General features: G+C 35.6%; 1 protein-coding gene across 1 annotated transcript in view; it reads right to left on the reverse strand.

The window, feature by feature from the left end:
- The window catches only part of LOC150100189 (single-strand selective monofunctional uracil DNA glycosylase-like), a 38,769-nt gene extending 19,800 nt beyond the window's left edge, over nucleotides 1-18,969 (reverse strand). Inside the window, exons 1-2 of the mRNA XM_090402877.1 lie at nucleotides 18,361-18,969; nucleotides 4,958-5,077 (exon numbers count right to left, since the gene is read on the reverse strand). Of these exons, the coding sequence (XP_090259003.1) occupies nucleotides 4,958-5,077; nucleotides 18,361-18,615 (375 nt within the window). The 5' untranslated portion in view covers nucleotides 18,616-18,969. The remainder of the gene's footprint in view (nucleotides 1-4,957; nucleotides 5,078-18,360) is intronic.
- Between the last annotated feature and the right edge of the window lie 519 nt (nucleotides 18,970-19,488).

Below are 19,488 nucleotides of genomic sequence, written 5' to 3' on the forward strand. Positions count from 1 at the left end.
AAGACCTAACTTATGTTGAAAAATTAGGGATATGTTCCATAATTTTCTAAAACTGAAGCAATGAATTAAAATAAACCTAAAATCGCATAAAAAAGTTTATAAAAATTCAGGAAAATTAGAATGCCTAAGTTTGTTTTAAAGCTTTATTCATTTAATTTTATTGAAAAGTAACAAATTTTTTTAGATTTTTTCATCAGAATTATTGTCGCTATTAGACAATATTCGGCAATGTTTGCGAACTGGTGCGAAATCACTTTCATCTCCAGAAGAGATAGTCAGCGCATCAGATTTGTATGGTAAAGGCAATGGTTCTTCACAAAAAGAATTAGCTTCACCCTCGTTCTGTGTTGATTTTTTTTCTTCTGACAATGTAATCAGTGATTAAACTTCGCGATGATGATTTTACTAATTTCTTTATACAGCTCGCTATATCCAGACACAGTTCTTCAGCTCACGTTGGAATTTAAAGGCTCATTCAGAATTTGTGTCATTAACAAGAAAATGATTTTCCAATTTATTGCATAGTTCAAGACCTTTTCGAATTATATTTGCAGTGAGGGGGACAGGTTTTTCTTCCGCTTCACTATCGTTTTCTCGATCTTTGATGATATCTAAAGTTAATTGATATTCAATAATATCATCGTCACTTAAGGCATTATCTACAAGCAATTCATCTACATCATTATGGCTAAATGTATCAAACCTTCTCCACCAATTTCATGTGCCAAAGTAATGATTTCAGCTGACAATGTAGATGTTTGAATGTTTGCAACACATCCAAGGCCAAGCTGCTTTCCAGCAGGCATTCAAAGTTTGTGGTCTTATTTCAGCGATAGCAGATGCAACATGATTTAAGCAGTCCTAAATAGAAAATTTTTTCCAAACATCAGTTACTGTTAATGATTCATTTTCTAGTTTATCCAATATAAATTGAAAAGTGTGCTTAACATAATATTTTTTAAAATTAACAATTATGCCTTGATCTAATGGCTGAATAAGGCTTGTTGTATTGGGTGGAAAAAACACTACCTGCACATTTGGATGTTCTAAATGAGGATGACTTGGTGCATTGTCAACAATTAATAAAACTTTAAAATCGAGAGCTTTTTGCTTCATATATGTTTCCACTTTTGGTACAAAGCAATTATTGAACCATTCGGTAAATAAAGCAATTGTTACCCAGGCCTTTGTATTAGCCATCCAATGTACCAGTAGCTGTTTTCGATCTTTGCCTTTTAGAGCACGTGGTCTTAGAGATTGATTTACTAGGAGGGGTTTCAACAATCGATCCCTGATGCATTGCTACAAAGTAAATGTTACTTGATCTTTGCTTGCTTTAAACCCACTTGCTTTTCTCTCAGACTGCGATGCAAGTTCGACTAGGCATTTTCTTCCAAAACAATCCTGTTTATCAGCGTTAAAAAACAGCCAAAAAAATTTTTGGCTGCTTCTTCGTCTGTTGCTGCAACCTCACCTGTAATCTTCACATTATGAAGTGCATTCCTTTTTAAAAACCTGATTAGCCATCCTTTGCTAGCCGAAAATTCTTTATCAGCTTGGGAAGCAGAAGTAGATGACTCCAATTTCTTCATCTGTTCATAAAACCAAACAGCTTTTTGTTTAATTAAATAACCACTTATAGGAATTCTTCTTTGAGTTAATTCTTCAAATCCAAATTATGAGCGCTCGTTCCATTTTTTTCTAATAAAGCATCTCTTGAGTATGATGATAATTTGGACTTAGTTTTGTGCCAGAAATGACAGATTTTCTTATTGCAACTTCATTCTTTTTAATTGCTCTTATAGTAGATTCACCTAAATTAAAATGTTTACTAATCGCTGTAGATCCTCCCTCTCCTTTTGCAATAGGATCTAAAATTGCAATTTTAATTTCAAAAGAAATCGCTTTTCTTCGTTGCTTTTTTTTCTCCATTGGGCCAAATTAAAAATTAGCAAAATTTAGACTTAGGATAATGAAAAGACAAACACGTATTCACATGCAAAATTAAACTTCACGGACACTCACAGCTTACACGTTACGCCAGAATGTGCTGCAAGATGCTGTTCATTATGTACAACGGAGTTATGCATAACTTCAAAACCACATAAAAAAGCTACACATAAAAAGAGACCCAAGTGTGTTTCATCCAACGTTACATCAAGAAGATAGACTGTTAACTAAATTCAAAAGATGAATCAAAATAATGAGTCATAAATCAACTGTAAACTAGCTCATGTCTCAGTTGCAGTCGAAGTACATGATTTACGCAATTAGAGTTCAAAGGAACAATTGTAGCAAGTTGTGTAGAAAAAACAAACAAACTTATGAACAATTAATAGTAATTACTTCCCAAAACTTGGATATCAAAATAGTCTGATCAGTTGAGGTTCTGATAATTGCTTAGCATTTCATATGTTTCAAGCAAAAAAAAGTTGAATTTTAACTTGCTGGAGTAATTACAATATATTATAATTAATTTAAGTAATAAAAAAATTTAAGTAATTATAATATATAGAGAATTATATAGAATTTATTCAAGAACTCCAATATATTTCATTCAATGTTATGTGAACATCATCAGGGAGATAGACTGTTAACTACATTCAAAAGATGAATCAAAATAACGAGTCATAAATCATGTGTATGTTAGCTCATGTCTTGGTCACAGCTGAAGTATGTGATATTACACAATTAGAGTTCAAAGGGAGAATTGTAGCAAGTTGCATAGATTTAAAAAAAAAAACTTACGAACAATTAATAATGATCACTTCTCAATACTTGGATATCAGCATACTGTCTGTCTGGTTCAGGTTCAGATGATTTCTTAGCGTTTTTACGTTTCGAGGAAAATCAGTTGAATTTGAACTTGATGGAGTGAAATAGTTATGGTCGCAAAGAACTCTGTGCCTAGTGTCAATAGTGTGAGAAGCCTGGCCAGACTTGTCAGATTCCAAAAATATAATGTAGTCCTGATGTTCTTCAATTTTAATCAAGGACAGAACAGCCAATCTGTCCAAAACAGGAAAGATGACATGAGCAGGGTACTTGATAGACACCAGATAAGGAAGGAGGTGGTAATATATCCTTTATTGATGGTAGGAAGGAAGACAGTTTCCAAGCTGGTTTGAAGGAAGCATAAGAGAGTGACTAGCATACTGGATGGGAGAGATGCTTATACAGTGATTTATTTGAATTTGATAAACTAATGTTCAAAGTGCACAGGATGGGGTTGGATAGGCATTTGGTAGCTTAGTTACAAGGCTGGTTAACTAATAGGAGCCAGAGAATTGGTATGGAAGTGCAGTGTTCCAAAAAAAGGAAGATGACGAGTGGGATGCCACAGGGTTTGGTTCTGGGATCACTGCTGTTTAACTTATATATATATATATATATATATATCAATGATATAGTTAACGGTGTGAAAAAAGATATTCAGTTGTTTGCTGATACCAAATTAGGAAGAGTAATATCAAGAAATAATGTCTTATGAAGTTTCTTTATAATTAGACTATTATGCATTATGGGACAGCACAGACAACTGATGTGAAGTCAACAGCTTCTACATACAAACAGATTATCATGAATACTATCATGAAAAAAACTTCACAAGCAGACTGCTTGCTCGTGCTTGGGTAAAGGATTAAAAAAAATATATATAAATCTAGTCAAAATAATACACTTTATAACCCAGTGGTGAAACTTTGTACAACTACCTCTGAAATGGAGGATTAAATAATATGGTAATAAACCATTTTACTATTTGTATATAGAACCTATGACTTCTGCATCGATGTAACATTGGTTACATCTTCCTGGATATAGCTCCACTAATGGCAGGCTTGCTTCTTAGGAAGCAGAGCAGTTCTACTTAATGGTAAGTTTTTGCCTATCACTGAGTGGAACAACTGCTGAGTTTCCTGTCCTGGAGTGATTCAGGTCAGGAGTGATGAGTTTCATAGTTATCCTTTCATGTCAGATTTACAGTGATCTTGTAGACCACTGTTTTTTGGAGAGGTCCTCCCTGGGTTTTAATAGGACCTCAATAAATGTTTAAGCATTATGGGATACTGAAATAATTACGTGAAGTCAACAGAATCTATATTATTATTATTATTATATGACATCTCCAGGGAATTCAAAGACTCATCGAGGGAGGGCACCTACTCCGCAATCTCCATCTCTACCACTCAATCCACTAACTACAACTACTTTCATCATCTACACCAATGCCATCTACCACCACTACTAGTATTTTCACAGACAATAACAAACATCCATGCCCACGGCAGATTCGAACCCACAGCCTTTTGGCTGGAGAGCGGATATGCTAACCACTCAGCCAACCAGGCTGGTAAGTAGATTAGTTGTGAAGAAACTTCACATGCAAACTTTGTTTGCTTATGCTTATGTAAAGGATTAAAACAAAAATATAATTTCTTGTCAAGTATAATATATTTTTTCAAGCCACTTTGGGCATGCAATAAGCAGGGCGGTCTCATCAGGTGATGAAATTCATCTTCCACCTAAAGGCATTCCCAAATATACCTTCAGTGGGATGTGAAACTATGATCTATCAGTTGAAGAGCAGAAGTACTATCCTCCTAGCCAACAAATGTTACACATATTACTGAATTTATCAACTGTACACTCAATTATAGAGAGCGTTCTCTCAAGGTAATGTGATTTGAACCACAACGTCTTGAATGTTAAAAATGAGAAATACCTTCTGATTGCAATGCAAAGGCAAAACTTAAGACTTTCTTTAGTGGTATTTATTTCATTTCTAATAAACAGGTCGATTTTAATGCCAACTGAAAATTTTCTTTTTTAATTAAAAAAAAAGGTATACTTAGATGGAATTATCATGTACACTAATAGCAGTTCTACTGCATTATTTGTATGAAATACCAATTTCAAATGTTATATTTATTTTAAGCATGCATACATACATACATACCTCACTTCTTTTACAATCAAGCCCTTGAATTTGCCTTTGTGGATGTTCTTTTACAGGTTTTTCCACAACACCTTCTATTTTTAACCAGTTTTTCACATAATTAACTTCTCCAAATGGTACCTAATATATATATAAAAATACATTCGAAACTTTATATCATTTACTGAGTTTTGTTATAAATTTGTAATGAGTGTGAGTAAAAATAAGTTACACATTCCTTTGATTAAAATATCTAGCATATGTTTACTATGACAAAAAAAAAAAAAAAAAAAAATTAAAATTAAAAAAAAAAAATATATATATATATATATATATATATATATATAGTTATTTTTCTGTAAGTCAAACACAGTACTATATTTTAGCAGAATTTTTAAACTAAATATTCTCTTTAATATGCTAGGCTCAATGATTTGTCACAGCCTAGTAATTTGGCTTTATTCACATACCGGCCACTGCATTAGAAATCTTTATGAAGATATGCGTAAATGTCACTTATGCAACTTATATGCAAAATACCAGATCATGCATGTCACACTGTTTTAGATAACTATTTAAGAATGCTGATGATCAGTAATTATCAATAAAGTTGATCGCAATGGGAAAAAGAAAATATCTTTTGGAGTTCAATAAAGAACATATTGGAGGTGTCTATTTGGCTGGAGCTAAAATTTTGAAAACAGCAGAGCTGCCTGTTTCCTTAAAAGGTGAGATATTCTGAGTATTTAATCAGTGGAAAAATAAGACACATTGCTTGTCTAAGAGGCATAACTGTGGTCCTAAGACAGTCTATCAAGAACGAGATTGCCATAGTCTGAGAAGGCTTGTAGAGACAAACAAAACTTCCTGTGTGTGCAGCAATTGACCAAAGCATTTAATAAAGGTTGTTCCTGATTCATAGCTTGCTTTGTAAACACAACTCAAAGTTCTGGAGGTGGTGTCATGGTGTAGGGCATGTTCTGTTGGTACAGAATGGGTCTCCTGATATTGCTGGAAGGTCAGGTGTCCTCCAAGGAATATCTGAACATTGTTACTGATCAAGTCTATCCTGCAATGTTGACTTTTTATTCAGCAGGTAACTGTTGTTTCATGGACAACAATGCTGCTGTCCATCACACAAAAACTGTTCAGGTGGCTCAGTAAGCATGACAATACCTTCAGCAATCTTCCCCAGCCACCACAAAATGTAGATCTGAACCCTATTGAGAGTTTATGGGACATGTTAGAAAAACAGATCAGAAGCAAAGTTCTCTTCCATGTCAAATCTGAGACAGTTAAAGGACTATCTGGTGAATGCCTGGTATGTTGTAGATGCAATCCAACACAGCTGTGGGTTCTCCAGCTGGTTTATCTGTGTAGTAACACATCTACTGCAAGAGACAAGCAGATTTTTCCAAAAGTACAAAACTGTAAACATACTTTTTTATGTTGACAGTTTTTTCAGTGAAATAAATGCTTTATTTGAATTTTTTTTTTTTATGTTGTTCCCACCCATGAAAGGTTATTTGCAAACCACCTATAGTACATTTAATATTTTATTATTTACATTGAACTTTTTCAAGCCACTTCATGCCTCCAATAAGTGGGGAAGTGGTCTCACACCATGCGATGAACTTCATCTAGCACCTATAATGAAAGACAATTTGCATAAGTCAGACTCATCTTTTTTCTTTCAAATAAAATTACTCCAGTTTTTCAAGACTTTCCTTGTTATTACAACATGGAGAATGTTTTTGGATGTTGTTCTCACTGTGCTTACTATAGTTACATTCTCTAATTTTCAAATAAGCAAGATTACAATAATTTAATTGGGTACAAGTGCAATTTAAAAAAGGTTCATTTGAAATAAACACAAAAACTTATTCTGATTATAAGACCATCGGTTTAATACACATATGTACAAGAACGTCGACTAGTTTCACTAGCACACTGTCTAGCTTAGTCAAGACTAAAAAAGGTGAAAGAAAATAATAAATGCAAAAAAAACAAAATAATACAGTACACTGTTAACATAAACTGTTTTTGAGTATTATTTTCTTTCACCTTTTTAGTCTTGACAAAGCTAGAGTGTGTGCTAGTGAAACTAGTCAACGTTCTTGTGTAAAATAAATAAATTCCGTGTGATGATACAGCATTCTCCCTTTATACAGGAGTTCACAGTACCATCTAGTCCCCCCCACACACACCAAATTTTATCCAGGCTCCGGAACCAGCATAGCTGACGAATCAGACCTACGGCTGGGTCAGTATTCCTGACTGTAATCCATGTGTGTCCTCGGACCGGTTTGCCTGCTTGCGGGATGAAAAACCCCAGATAAATTGGCAGAAAAAACCCTGCTGTCCACGCCCAAGACCGGCTAACTTGGCTATGACTGAGGAAGATCCTTGAGCTCCTCATGTCGTCAACGGGAATCGAGCCTAGGACACTCCTTCCCCAGGCATATGGTTGCGAAGCACAAAGCCACTAGACTAACCACGTGGCTGACGTTCTTGTACATATGTGTATTAAACTGATGGTCTTATAATCAGAATAAGTTTTTGTGTTTATTTCAGTATATAAAGACCAAATATGAATAGTCTAAAAAGTTTATTTTTTAAACTGCAAAAAAATGATGGAAAAGAATAAAACATTTAAAAATGAGCATTTTTTTACTTATGAAGATTAATTTAAAAATATACATATATATATATTTACAAATATATACTAAAATTATTTATTTTTAATGTTGACCTCACACACACACACGAAAGGTCACGAGACCTATAAACACTACAGTGCCATGTGCAGGAAAGTGATTCAGGAGAAAAATGTATCCTGTTGATATGTTTCTTAAAGAGTAGAAAATTGTACTCAGTGGGAAAAACAGTACCAGGGAGTTGTTCCAAAGAATAGAGGTGATGGAATGAAAGAAGCTGATAAGAAGTTAGTTCAGTGTGTTTGGAGCTGGACGGTGTTGGCTGTTGGCCAGTAGCTGCCCTAGTTCTTACATGGTCAGAAGAAAGTGGAGGAATGGTAGCAGTCAATTCAGAGAAGTAATGCCCATGAAAGTATCTACAGTAAAGCACAGCATTCAAACAGAGTGCCTATGATAAAGTGACTGAAGGGAGTCTGTGAGGGAACAGTCAAGCAGACTGCCATCTTCTGAATATCATCAATTCTTAGGGAGGTCTTGGGTGTTCAATCCAAATGTGGGAAAAAATACTCCAAGGTCAGAAGTGTTAGGAATTGAGAGGAAGGAAAGTAATGTCTAGAATGAAAAAGAACAGCAAGCTTTTAGAGACTAAGGAGGCTATGTGAGTAATATGTTTGTGACAGTCGACCCAAGAAGAGAAATTGGAGAATCTTGAAAGGAAACTGGAACATTATCAAAAATGAGAGGAGATAAGGAAGAATTTTTCTTGTGGATAATAAGGTAGGATTGGTTTTGAAGCTGTGAATAGGATTTGAGGTCAGAGAAAGAACAGAACCCTGAGGCCATCCAGCATTGATGGAGAAATCTGATGAGAGGAAACCATCCATTATGACACACAATGAGCAACCAGTGAAGAAGATGGGAGTTTGTTCAAGAGGCTTCAGTGTCAGACATGATCAAATGCCTTAGAAATATCAAGAGCAATAACATGAGCATCTCCAAATTTTTCCATAGCCTGAGTCCAAAGTAGGTGAGATTAGCTAGGAGGTCAGCTACAGAATGAGGATGGCAGAATCCATATTGGTGATCACTAATTAACTGATGAGTCTCAAGGTTATGAAGAAGCTGGTTGTTGTTAATCTTCTCCATCACTTTTGAAAGTACTGAGGACAGCAATGGGATGATAGTTAAATGGCTGCCTTTTGTCTCCCTTTTTGGGTACAGGATGAATGTGGGCTTGCTTATATGCTGCTGGGTAGATGCCAGTAGAATATGAAAGTTTATATAGGTGATACAGGATGAGTGTCAATTCTGGAGCACAAGTGGAGGAATACCATCTGGACCAGGAGCCTCTTAGTTTTTCTGATGTCCTTTTGGAGAAAGTTCAGAGGAGGTATGCAGTGGGCAGTTTATGGAAATATGGGAGGTGATTTGCCTTCGTCGCCCATGCAAAAGTTGGAGAAAAAAACTGATGCCAAGAGGTCTGCCTTTTCCTTGGATGAGGTTATCATAGTGCCATCAGGATGCAAGAGAGATGGCAACATGGTAGGGCAGAAGCTATACCCAACAGCCTCAGCAAGGGACCAGAAGGCCTGACTATCAGTTGGGCAGGAGGCAATTTATTGCATTTCATTCTTACAAAATATGATTTGGAATCATTGATAACTTTTTACACATGTTTCTGGCTATTGTGTAAGCTGAATGAAAAGTTGGAGTTTTTAATTTAAGCCACAGAACATAAGCTGCATTTTTATAATGGATAGCAGAAGCACTTTTTTTTTTTGTGTGTGTTTTTTTTGAGAATCAGGGCCTGGATACAGGTTGGGGTTTGCAGTGGAGTGGAATGTACTGGAATGAATGAATGCTCTCATTCCAGTGAGGATTATTTTGGTTACTAGTTCAGTGCAGGTGTTTGAATCATGAGAGCAAAAGCAGCAATCTGATCATGGAAAAGCAGCATAAAAATTCCAGAGGTTATTTTAGTTGGCACAATTATAGTGCTATAGAGTATGCAGGCTGAGATTGGCTGGGTGGAGGATGAACTGCAGAGGATAAGACTTGAATAAGATTGTGGTAAGAGTTGCCAAGTGGAGAGTAGACAACCACAGTATATTTGGAGGGAGAATTGGTTAAGAAAAGGTCAAGAACATGGAATGATGAGGATTGTCTGGTATTCTGGCTGGTAGATTGACTATTTTGTGTTAGGTCATGACTGATGGCAAATGATTCAGCTTCCCTACTAGCTTCACCTGTGAAGTTGGAGTAGGTGAGTCAGTGTTATGGATGTTCAAGTTCCCAAGAAGGAGGACAATCTCAAAATTTGAGTAATTAGTTTGTAAGAAATCAACTTATAGTGATAGGTAATCAAAAAGGGCTGCAGGTTTGTCAGAGTTAGGAGAGTAGTAAGGGCAGCAAATGAAGGCTGTAAAGTGAGGTAAGGAAATCTTGAGCCAGAGTAAATCAAAAAGTGGGGGGTTTCTAAGTTGGATAGCCTTTTGACAGAGGATATCAGATCAGATTTCACAAAAGCACGTTCCACTCTTTAGCAAAATGCATCATGTAAGATGTAGCTGGGATAGCTGAGGTGGACTGTGGTCGTGGAGGATGCCAACTGAGGTTCTGTTAGGGAAAAAGAGATCAGGTTTTGATGTCTGTAAGTGGTGATGTATGTCACTAATGTTTGTATTAATGCCTCAAATGTTAGTGAAATGAATATGAAAGTGTTCTTATTGGAAAAAGTTCTAGTATTATTTTGGGTGAGTTGAAGCATATTTTCATTATTTGTTCCAATTTCTTTGTTATATTTTTCATATTTAAATTTTTTTGTTATTTTTATGGGAGATTTTTTTGTACCTGCAGTTAAAACACTTGTATTTTTATGATTGACTTTCATGTGTAAGGTGGTTGATTCAGAAAAACAAAGAGAAGAGGCATGAACCAGGGTGAAGGACTTGTGTTATGCAACTCACACACAGGGAGTGACAAGACCCAGTATGATCTTGGACAGTGCCCTCTGCATACCATGGATTTGATCTCTCTATCTCTCCAGGCATTACCTGGCAGGGTAAGTGGCAACAGAATTATTTGCCTGCTGATCAGGAAGCCTCCAATATCATCAATTCTTTCCATGCCTACTGGCACATAAGGCTGCATTGGGTTCAATAACCATGAACTATTTGGCAGCCAGCCTTCGAAAAACTGTTTTACTGCTGTACCCTCAAACTGGAACAAAGCTTGAAGAAAAAGAAAGAAAGAAGCATAAACAAAACAACATCACATAACTTGGTGCTCAGTTCTGGTAGATATTCTGTTTCTAACCACTTTTCAATAGTTTGTGGGGGAAGATCTAAGATATAAATATATCTAAGCAACATTTCTTAGTATCATGTCAGAGAATGCATGGATGGTAACAGGGAGTGAGTGGGGGAGTACTGTGCATAACAGAAAATTTGTCACTTTTCTAAGAGGTATAACTGTGGTTATGCCTCTTAGATGAACAATGTGTCATTTTTCTACTGATTAAATAAATGGAATAGCTTACCTTTTGAGAAACCAGTCAGCTCTTGAAAAGTTGAATCTCAGTTTTTGAAATTGTGACTCCAGCCACACGGGCAACCCTAATAAGTCCTTTATTGAACTCTGAAAGTTCCTTTGTTTTTCCCATTGTGATCAACACTATTGAAGATTACTGACCAGCAGCATTCTTAAATAGTTGTCTAAAAAAACATGGTAATGCACATGACCTAGTATTTTGCATATATGCTGTGTAAGAGATGTTTACATACATCTGCATAAAGGACTGTAATTCAGTGGCTGGTATATGTACCTTATGAAGGTGGTCCACAGAACTAAGGTAGATGGAATGAAAGATGAATATTAGTAACATGTTCATGAATAAGTAATTCAACTGTAGAAGGGTGTTTGGTAGCTGCTAATCCTAGTATTAATTTACTAATTAATTATTAGTATAAATATCTGCAAAAGATTTACTGCAGAAACTGACTGACTATCAGAGAGAGGCTGTCAATTATCCAAACTGTACACGAAGAATTTTTAAAGAGATCTTGGGTGTACCATCAAAAATGAGAGCTGCATTTCAAGGTAGTGTATTTCAAGATGCTGTTCTGCATGTGCTGGACAGATGCAAAACAGTGTCTTGAGCAAAAAAAAAGTATGCTACGTTTTTTAAAGGATGAGTGTCAATTCGAGAAGAGAGAGAGAGACAGAGATCTGGTCTTGACCATTAAGCTGAGCATTATCAAAGATAAGATAATTATTATTCAAAAAGCTAAGATCTTTGCATGAGAAAGAAAAAAAAATGCAAAATTGAATTTTGGAAGCATTGAAGGTGATTCAGTTGTCATCACCATACTGAAGGATAGTGGAGATCAGTGTTTTGAGTACTGGCTGTAGAAGATATTGAAGCATGAGAAATTTGAGTATTGCAAGGTTTGTTGTAAGAGATATGGAAAGTGCTATCAGCAAAAATATGGATAGGATTTGATGTCAGTGAGAGATGGTCATTTATGTATATGAGGAAAAGGGTAGGTATAATAACAGAGTCCCGAGGAACACCTACGTTTATGCAGCAAACAACCTTATTCCACAAAAGGTGGAAGGTATACCATAAGATGGCAGTTTGCTCAGAAGTCCTCTATGTCAGATCCTATCAAATGGAAATGTTGAATGCAACAGCACAGGTTTCTCCGAAACTTTTCCATGCCAGTGTCCAGAGTTGGGTGACATAGGCAAAGAAATATGTTGTGGATCTTTATTGGCAGAATCCATATTGGTGGTTCACTGATTAGTAAACAATGTCTCCAAATGTGAAGTTGACTTTTGATCAACATTACTTTAGACAGTGAGGGTGACAGTAATAAGTTCATAGTACAGTACATGCTTTTCTTTGTATGTGAAATCGGCTTAATAGGACTTGCTTCCATGCTGAGGCACAGATGCAGGTTAAGTATAATACAGTGCAGATGATAACAGACATTGGTTCAGGAGCACATCTCTTACAGGGCAAGTTACCATCAGGACAAGAAACTTTTTCTAATATCCAGCTGTTCAAGAATTTTCTAGAGTAAAGACTAGAGTATGTAATACAGTGTTCCAGGTAAAGTTGGAGGTAATTTCCTTGGTCACCTGTGCAGGAGTTGGATGAGAAGAATGATAATAGGAGGTCAGTTTGATGTTTAGGCAACACTACAATAATGTGAAAGAGTTGGGGGGGGGGGGAGGCAGGAGTACAGATGGGCAGAAATTGTGCCAAACAGAAGTTTTACAAGGGACCAGAAAGCATAACTGTAAATGAAGTATCTGCAGCAAATGAAGATAATAATGTAGACAAATATTCAAAAACTTGATCTGTAGAACAGCCAAAACAGTCTATTACTGGTCTTAATGGAATACTTGGTCTGCAAATCTTGGAAGGACCATATAATGTAGACAGATAGCATGAAAAATGTTTAATTCTTCATTCCAACTGGAAATATTATTCAAGAACTCTCTAGATTGTAAAACAAAAGTTTATAATTTATATTTAGAACCTTCAGATATTTTATTTAGTCTTGATATAGTATCTCTTTTCATAAACATTCCTTTGGTAGATACTATTCATTTACTTAAACAAGCTTTTCCTCCTGATATAATCAAACTTTTTGACTTTGTAATTCATGCTGGTTATTTCAGTGTACAAGACAAATTATACTAACAAGTTTGAAGGAATAGTCATGAGTAGTCTTATCTCTTCTACCCTTGCCAATCACTAATAGTCTTATTAATTAATGCTATAGTGGTACTTTTTTGAAAACGATTCTTTTATTGTGATTTTATACTGTGTTCCATTATTAATGTACAGAGAATGCCCATGATAAGTAGGGTGTGCGAACATAACAGTGATCTGAATGTTAATGAGCATGGTTATGAATCTACAAAAAAAAAGGCAGGAAGTAATTTATGTCTATACACAAATGCCAGCAGCATTACAAACAAACAAAATGGTTGAGTTTGTGCTTTGCTGAACACGTTGGGGCCCTAAAATTCTTAGCATTAGTGAAACCTGGCTTTCAGAGTTGTATATAATAACTGGAATTGAGAGTAAAGGGGATAGAATGAGGAAGTCATAATTGAAAACTGTTCTTCAAGAAGAGCACTGTAAAGCAACGCATTGTATGATATTACCATTACATATTACTATATGGTAATAATGTCCCATGCAGCAGTGAGTTTGAGGCAGTCTGCTGTGAAGTGGGGGGGGGGGCTAACAGGATGAAATATATGGTGGGGTGTTGCTACAAACCTGGAAGTGTTAAGGATGAAGAAATTCATTGCCAAACTAACCTGATGGATACCAAACAGTTGTTGAGGGAGAACTTTCTCAAGCAGTATGTGAAATAAGCAATTCTAGGCAAAAGTGTTAGATTTGATCATAGCTTCAGAAGGGGTCTTAGTTAAGCATGCGACTCTTTTGCCACTAGTTGGTAGTAGTAATCATGCCATACCGACTTGGCAATCAGTTAAGTATGTGGATGGTCCAATTAGGACAGGTGACATGCTGAACCACATAGCTGAAAAGTATGATAAACTAAAGAGAATACTGTGTTTGGTTCCATTCTCATTCAGTAACTAATACCATGTATCAGTTACTGAATGAGAATGATATCAGCACTGCATGTGAAGCTGTGAAAAGATGCTTAAATAATACAGTATCTGAATGAGTCTCTAGAGTTCAAAGAACAAATAGGGTGGGAGTGAAATGGATGTGCAACCTTATTAAGCAAGAGATCCATAAGAGAGGATGATGTGGAAGAAATATCACGAATAAAGCGAGAGAAGTTATGATACACATAAAGTACATGCCACATAAGAAATATCATGAATAAAGCGAGAGAAGTTATGATACACATAAAGTACATGCCACATAAGAAATATCATGAATAAAGCAAGAGAAGTTATGATACACATAAAGTACATGCCACATACTTTATGATACACATAAAGTACATGAAAAATCCTGCTACTAATAAATAGCAGGATTTTTCATCCCACGTATAGGCAAATGGGACAATGAGAACATATGCAATTTACAATAAAAAAAACTGTTGGTGGGCTGTTGACACTGTGTGTGTGTTGAGAGCAGTAGTACTGTTGTGTGTAGTTGGAGAATTAAGTTGTGGAGAGGTAAGTTGTATGTGATTGCAGGATTTACTTATAGTATTGCCTAGTAGTAGTAGACTTACAATAAATTAAAGATGCCAAGAAATTATATTCTTGGTTTCATCCTTTATCCCGGTGTAAGTAAACAAAGTTTGTGCATGAAACAACTTCACAACTGGGCTACTTTTATATAGAAGCTAATGACTTCACATCAATTGCCATAATGCAATGCACATATCCTTATGGACATGTATAATACTATGCATTATGCGAACGCATATGGGCATATGCTATGCATTATATACAAGTAGACCAGTGGTGAGGTTACTTCACAAGCAAACTTTTTTTGCTTACACTTGGATAAAGAATGAAACCAAAAATATAATTTCTTGGTTTCTTTAATTAATAATATAACCAATTAAAAAACTTTCAACATCTATCTCTAATCCAGAGTATTTTAGTAATAAGGTGTGACACCATTTCATTACTTGTATATGAAAATATGACTTCTGCATTACTTCCAACTTTTCTCATTCAGTGGCTGGTATGTGCATTTCAAAGATTACAACCTCCAGTTCTTCAAAAAGAATATCAAGAGATTACATTTCTTTTGACTACTAATCTGTAAGCAATGGACATAAAACCATTTGCATGGATGCTGTGTGATATGAATTGAATATCACAAAGAGTGTGGAAGCAGCAAATCACATTACTGACTTCTACAGAGGCCTTATCTGTCATATGGACAGGATTCATGGATATCTTTTAAGCATCTCTGTAGTGCAATTGGAAGAACGATGGTACATTGCGCCCTTCAATTGGAATAGGCCTAAGTTCGATTCTCATCGTGACGGGAGGAATCTTTATGTGGAATTCTTCAATCGAAGGTGAGTTAGTCAATCGCATACGGAGGTAGCAGGGTTTTTTCTCCCGGAAACTCGGGTTTTTCATCCTGCATACAGACAAATCAGCAATTCAGAACACACGCAATTTACAGACAAAAAATACAAGTTGTGGTGGTGATAGTGGTGGATGGATGGCGTTGATAGAGATAATTGGTAGTAGAGATTCGGTGTAGTGGTGGAGACAGTTGTATAGTAGGTGTCCTCCCGCAATGAGTCTTCTCGGACTCCTTGGAGGTGTCACGAATAATAATAATAAAATCTTTAACCTTAAATCAGCAAATAGGTGATGAATATTATCACATTCATGTCATGAAAAAGTGATAAATTTTTTCTGTTATGCACAGCACTCCCCGACTCCCTGTTACATCCATGCATTCCCTGACAAGATACTACGAAATTTTGCTTACATATATTTAAATCTTAGATCTCCCACAAACCAGTTGGTATGATTGATATACGGCCTCCCTTGATGAGTCCTTGACTCCCTGAAGGGCTATAATGATGATGATAAATTGCACAAAATTTAAATTAGAACTCGTTGCTGATTTTGAGTAAAAAATCCAGAAAAATAAATATTTAATTATTGTTTTGTTGTTTGTTATTACTTTGTCCTGTTGCATTGCATTGACAATCTTACCATAAAAATTTTATATTGTACACCAAAGATAGTTTATGCTTTTAAATGTTAAAATTGGATCTGAACCAGAAAAAAAAAAAAAAAAAAAATTCATTTTTTTAACAGTCGCTGGTAATGAAGGTCCTCATTTCATTATGGATGATTTCTCGAACATAATTCATAACAATTATCTCAATCTGGTCTGATCATCGAAAGCAGAAGTAAAAGTTTTTTAAATCTTCGCACTTTGAGTACTGCTGTAGTATTAAAAAATATGAAGTTGCGAATGGCTCAAAGGAGGTCCTTCCACAAAGAAACCTGTATGAGATTATGATCTGAATTTACCAAGAGGAGATGTCCCATAATACTGTACCTGAAAGAAATCTGGTAAAGAAAATATTCAAAAGGTTAATTGAGCAGAGAGGATTGTTTGGGTATTCTGGTTTGCAGATGAACAATTTCTTGAGGCCATTACAGCAAATAGCATCTCTTCCAGATTGGTCAATGGAATTAGAAAAACAGAGCCAAATGGATTTGTGGACATTAAAGTCAAGAAAGATAACTGTTGAGATTAGTTTGTAGGAAATCAAGCTTCAAGGATTCAAAGAGGTTGGAATGATTTTCAGAACTGGGGGTAGCCACGACTGTATATAAGTTAAAGGAAGGATATATACCGAAAATAGTAATATTTAATGCCATAAAAGGAGATCCTGAGGCGCATTCAATAATTCAAATAAATATCTAGATCCTTGGCATAAAAATAGGAATACTGGAGGTAAAATATAAGGAACAGAAGGGCATAAGTTTAAAGATAATAGAGGTATATTAGGGAACAAGACAAGATTAAAAATTTAGGAATTGACATAAGAATAAAGATAATATTGGTATAAGGAAAAATTTATAAAAAAAAATAATGCAGATATTACAATAGCGCAGTCGACATCATTTACAATAACCACTTGGACAGCCTGGTTGACTGAGTGGTTAGTGTAACTGCTCTCCAGCCAAAAGACTGCAGGTTCGAATCCCACCAGTGGGCATGGATGTTTGTGATTGCCTGTGAAATACTAATGGTCGTGGTGGGAAGTAGATGGCATTAGTGTAGATGATGATGGTAGTTGCAGTTCATTGTAGTTGGTGGAGACGACGAGCGTTGTAGAGTAGATACCTTCCCTCAATGAGTCTTACTCCTTGGAGGTGTCACGTAATAATAATTTTGATATCTTACAATAAGCATCAAGTGAAGAAGTAAAGGCAAACAGAAAGAAAAAAAACACATCTTTGATGAAAAATTACTATACCAATTTAATAATCTGTCAATATTATTCTTGTGAACTTGTATTGAATTTTTGTTACTGGTTGGCAGCGTATTGGTAGATGATAGTGATGATGACACAGAAAATGAGTTTAAAAAAGCTGATTTTCTTTAGAAAACTAAAAATACATGGATTCTCCACCTGAAGAAATGTGCTTTAATTAAAAGAAAGCTGTATTTAATTTTACATAATATGCCACTTTTGCAAATTATGTAACATGGAAATAATCATCAAGAATGCAAATATCAGCAAATATTTTAATTTGATTAAAGCAAAAAGTGGCAAAAGATGAGAATCAGCTTAATGCTGCTAAATGATACAGTATATTGAAAATCAAATCAATGGAAATTCTGCTAAGCTTACCAAAGAATTTCTTTACAGGGAAATCAGTAAAATGCAATCACATTCCTTTTAATATCCTATTAAAATAAGAAGCAAAGAAATAGTTTATCAGGAATTTATACACTAAATAGATGAAAGAATTCAAATAAAATTATGTTCCTAAACTTAAAGATTTCGTGCCAAAAGAGGCACTGATCCAAATGGATGAACTACTGTGCACAGGTTTTGGGTTTAAAGGGAGATGAAAAAAAAACATTGGGAAAGTGTTCAGTAGTGAAAGCTGACTAAGAATTCAGTTGGTCAAGAAGTGAAATGCAATTTTTGAGGGGAGAGAGGGGCAGAGTGACTCGAATATCTTGCCAGTGAAGAGTCAACAGTGAGTCTATTGACTTTATAGAGGACTCTTAATAATACAATCAAACAAGGTTCTTACCCCATTTTGTGCCATGCCAAAGGGTCCAGGATTCATTCCTAAAAATAATATCTCTTTAGTACCCTGACAATACTTTGTGACATATGCTTTGTGTGTTTCGCTAGCATAATCCAAAGGATTATATACATAACAAACTGGATGTTCAAAACTAATGCAAGAAAGTTTATCACATTGTTTTCTTTCTAAATGCAATACGGCGTCTGCAATGCCTAAATCCGTTTTTTGCCTCTTTTTGTCGCTCTCTACTTTATTCATCACGACTATTTTTGGTAAAACTCCTTCAAAATACAAGTAATATGAGTTACTTTACTATGAGAACGTTTACAAGTTGCATTAAGAAATACACTTTTTGTCTGGGCTGCTTGTTTAGAGTGGTGCATAACCAGCACGAGCAACTTGCAGCAAAAGTAACTCGGGATCTGTAATTGCTGATGTTATTCTCCTTATTCGAAAGTTAAGCGTTTCAGTACAAACATTCATTTACCTCGACTGTTTTGGTAACACAGCGTTTTAATGCAGCTTCACTTACAGTTATATCAAACACAGAAATAATCAATAAAAACAATCAGTCATGCCACGATAAGCAAAAATCTACAATCCTTTACAAGATCGGCGCCTTAACCAAACGTTTCGCCACCTACAAAAATATTTAGCTCAAGTTGTCAAACGTCTCGATTCCACACTTCGAAATTTATATACACCCTTGAAATAAACATCGATAAAGCATGTATTTCAGAAAATTAACTGCCAACATGCGTCAATTGCTCTGGACTTCCTTTTGGCCTAATCAACCTGAGTAGCCGGCTCAAAGCAGTTCCATGGCACAAGGAGTGTCATAATGAGGTGTCAAACCTTCCTCCACTTGAAAGTGATCATGAAGAGAAGTCCTCATATGGCTGGCCACCACTTCATAATCACTTTCAGTGAGTGGAGGACGATTTGACACTTCATTATGACATTCCTTGTGTCATAATGGCCGGCTGCAATATCATGGAATGAACGATTGGATGGAAAGGAGATCAATGCACTTGGGTTCTGCTAAGGAACTGACCAACAGGGCAGAGACAATGTCTGAATGCACTCCCAAGGTCATGAAGTCAAATCAGGTAGGTATGAAATGAATGAATG

This window comes from Typopeltis vanoorti, chromosome 13 (genome assembly GCF_054136105.1).
Source record: "Typopeltis vanoorti isolate ZY-2024b chromosome 13, IOZ_Tvanoo_1.0, whole genome shotgun sequence".
NCBI lineage: Eukaryota > Metazoa > Arthropoda > Arachnida > Uropygi > Thelyphonidae > Typopeltis > Typopeltis vanoorti.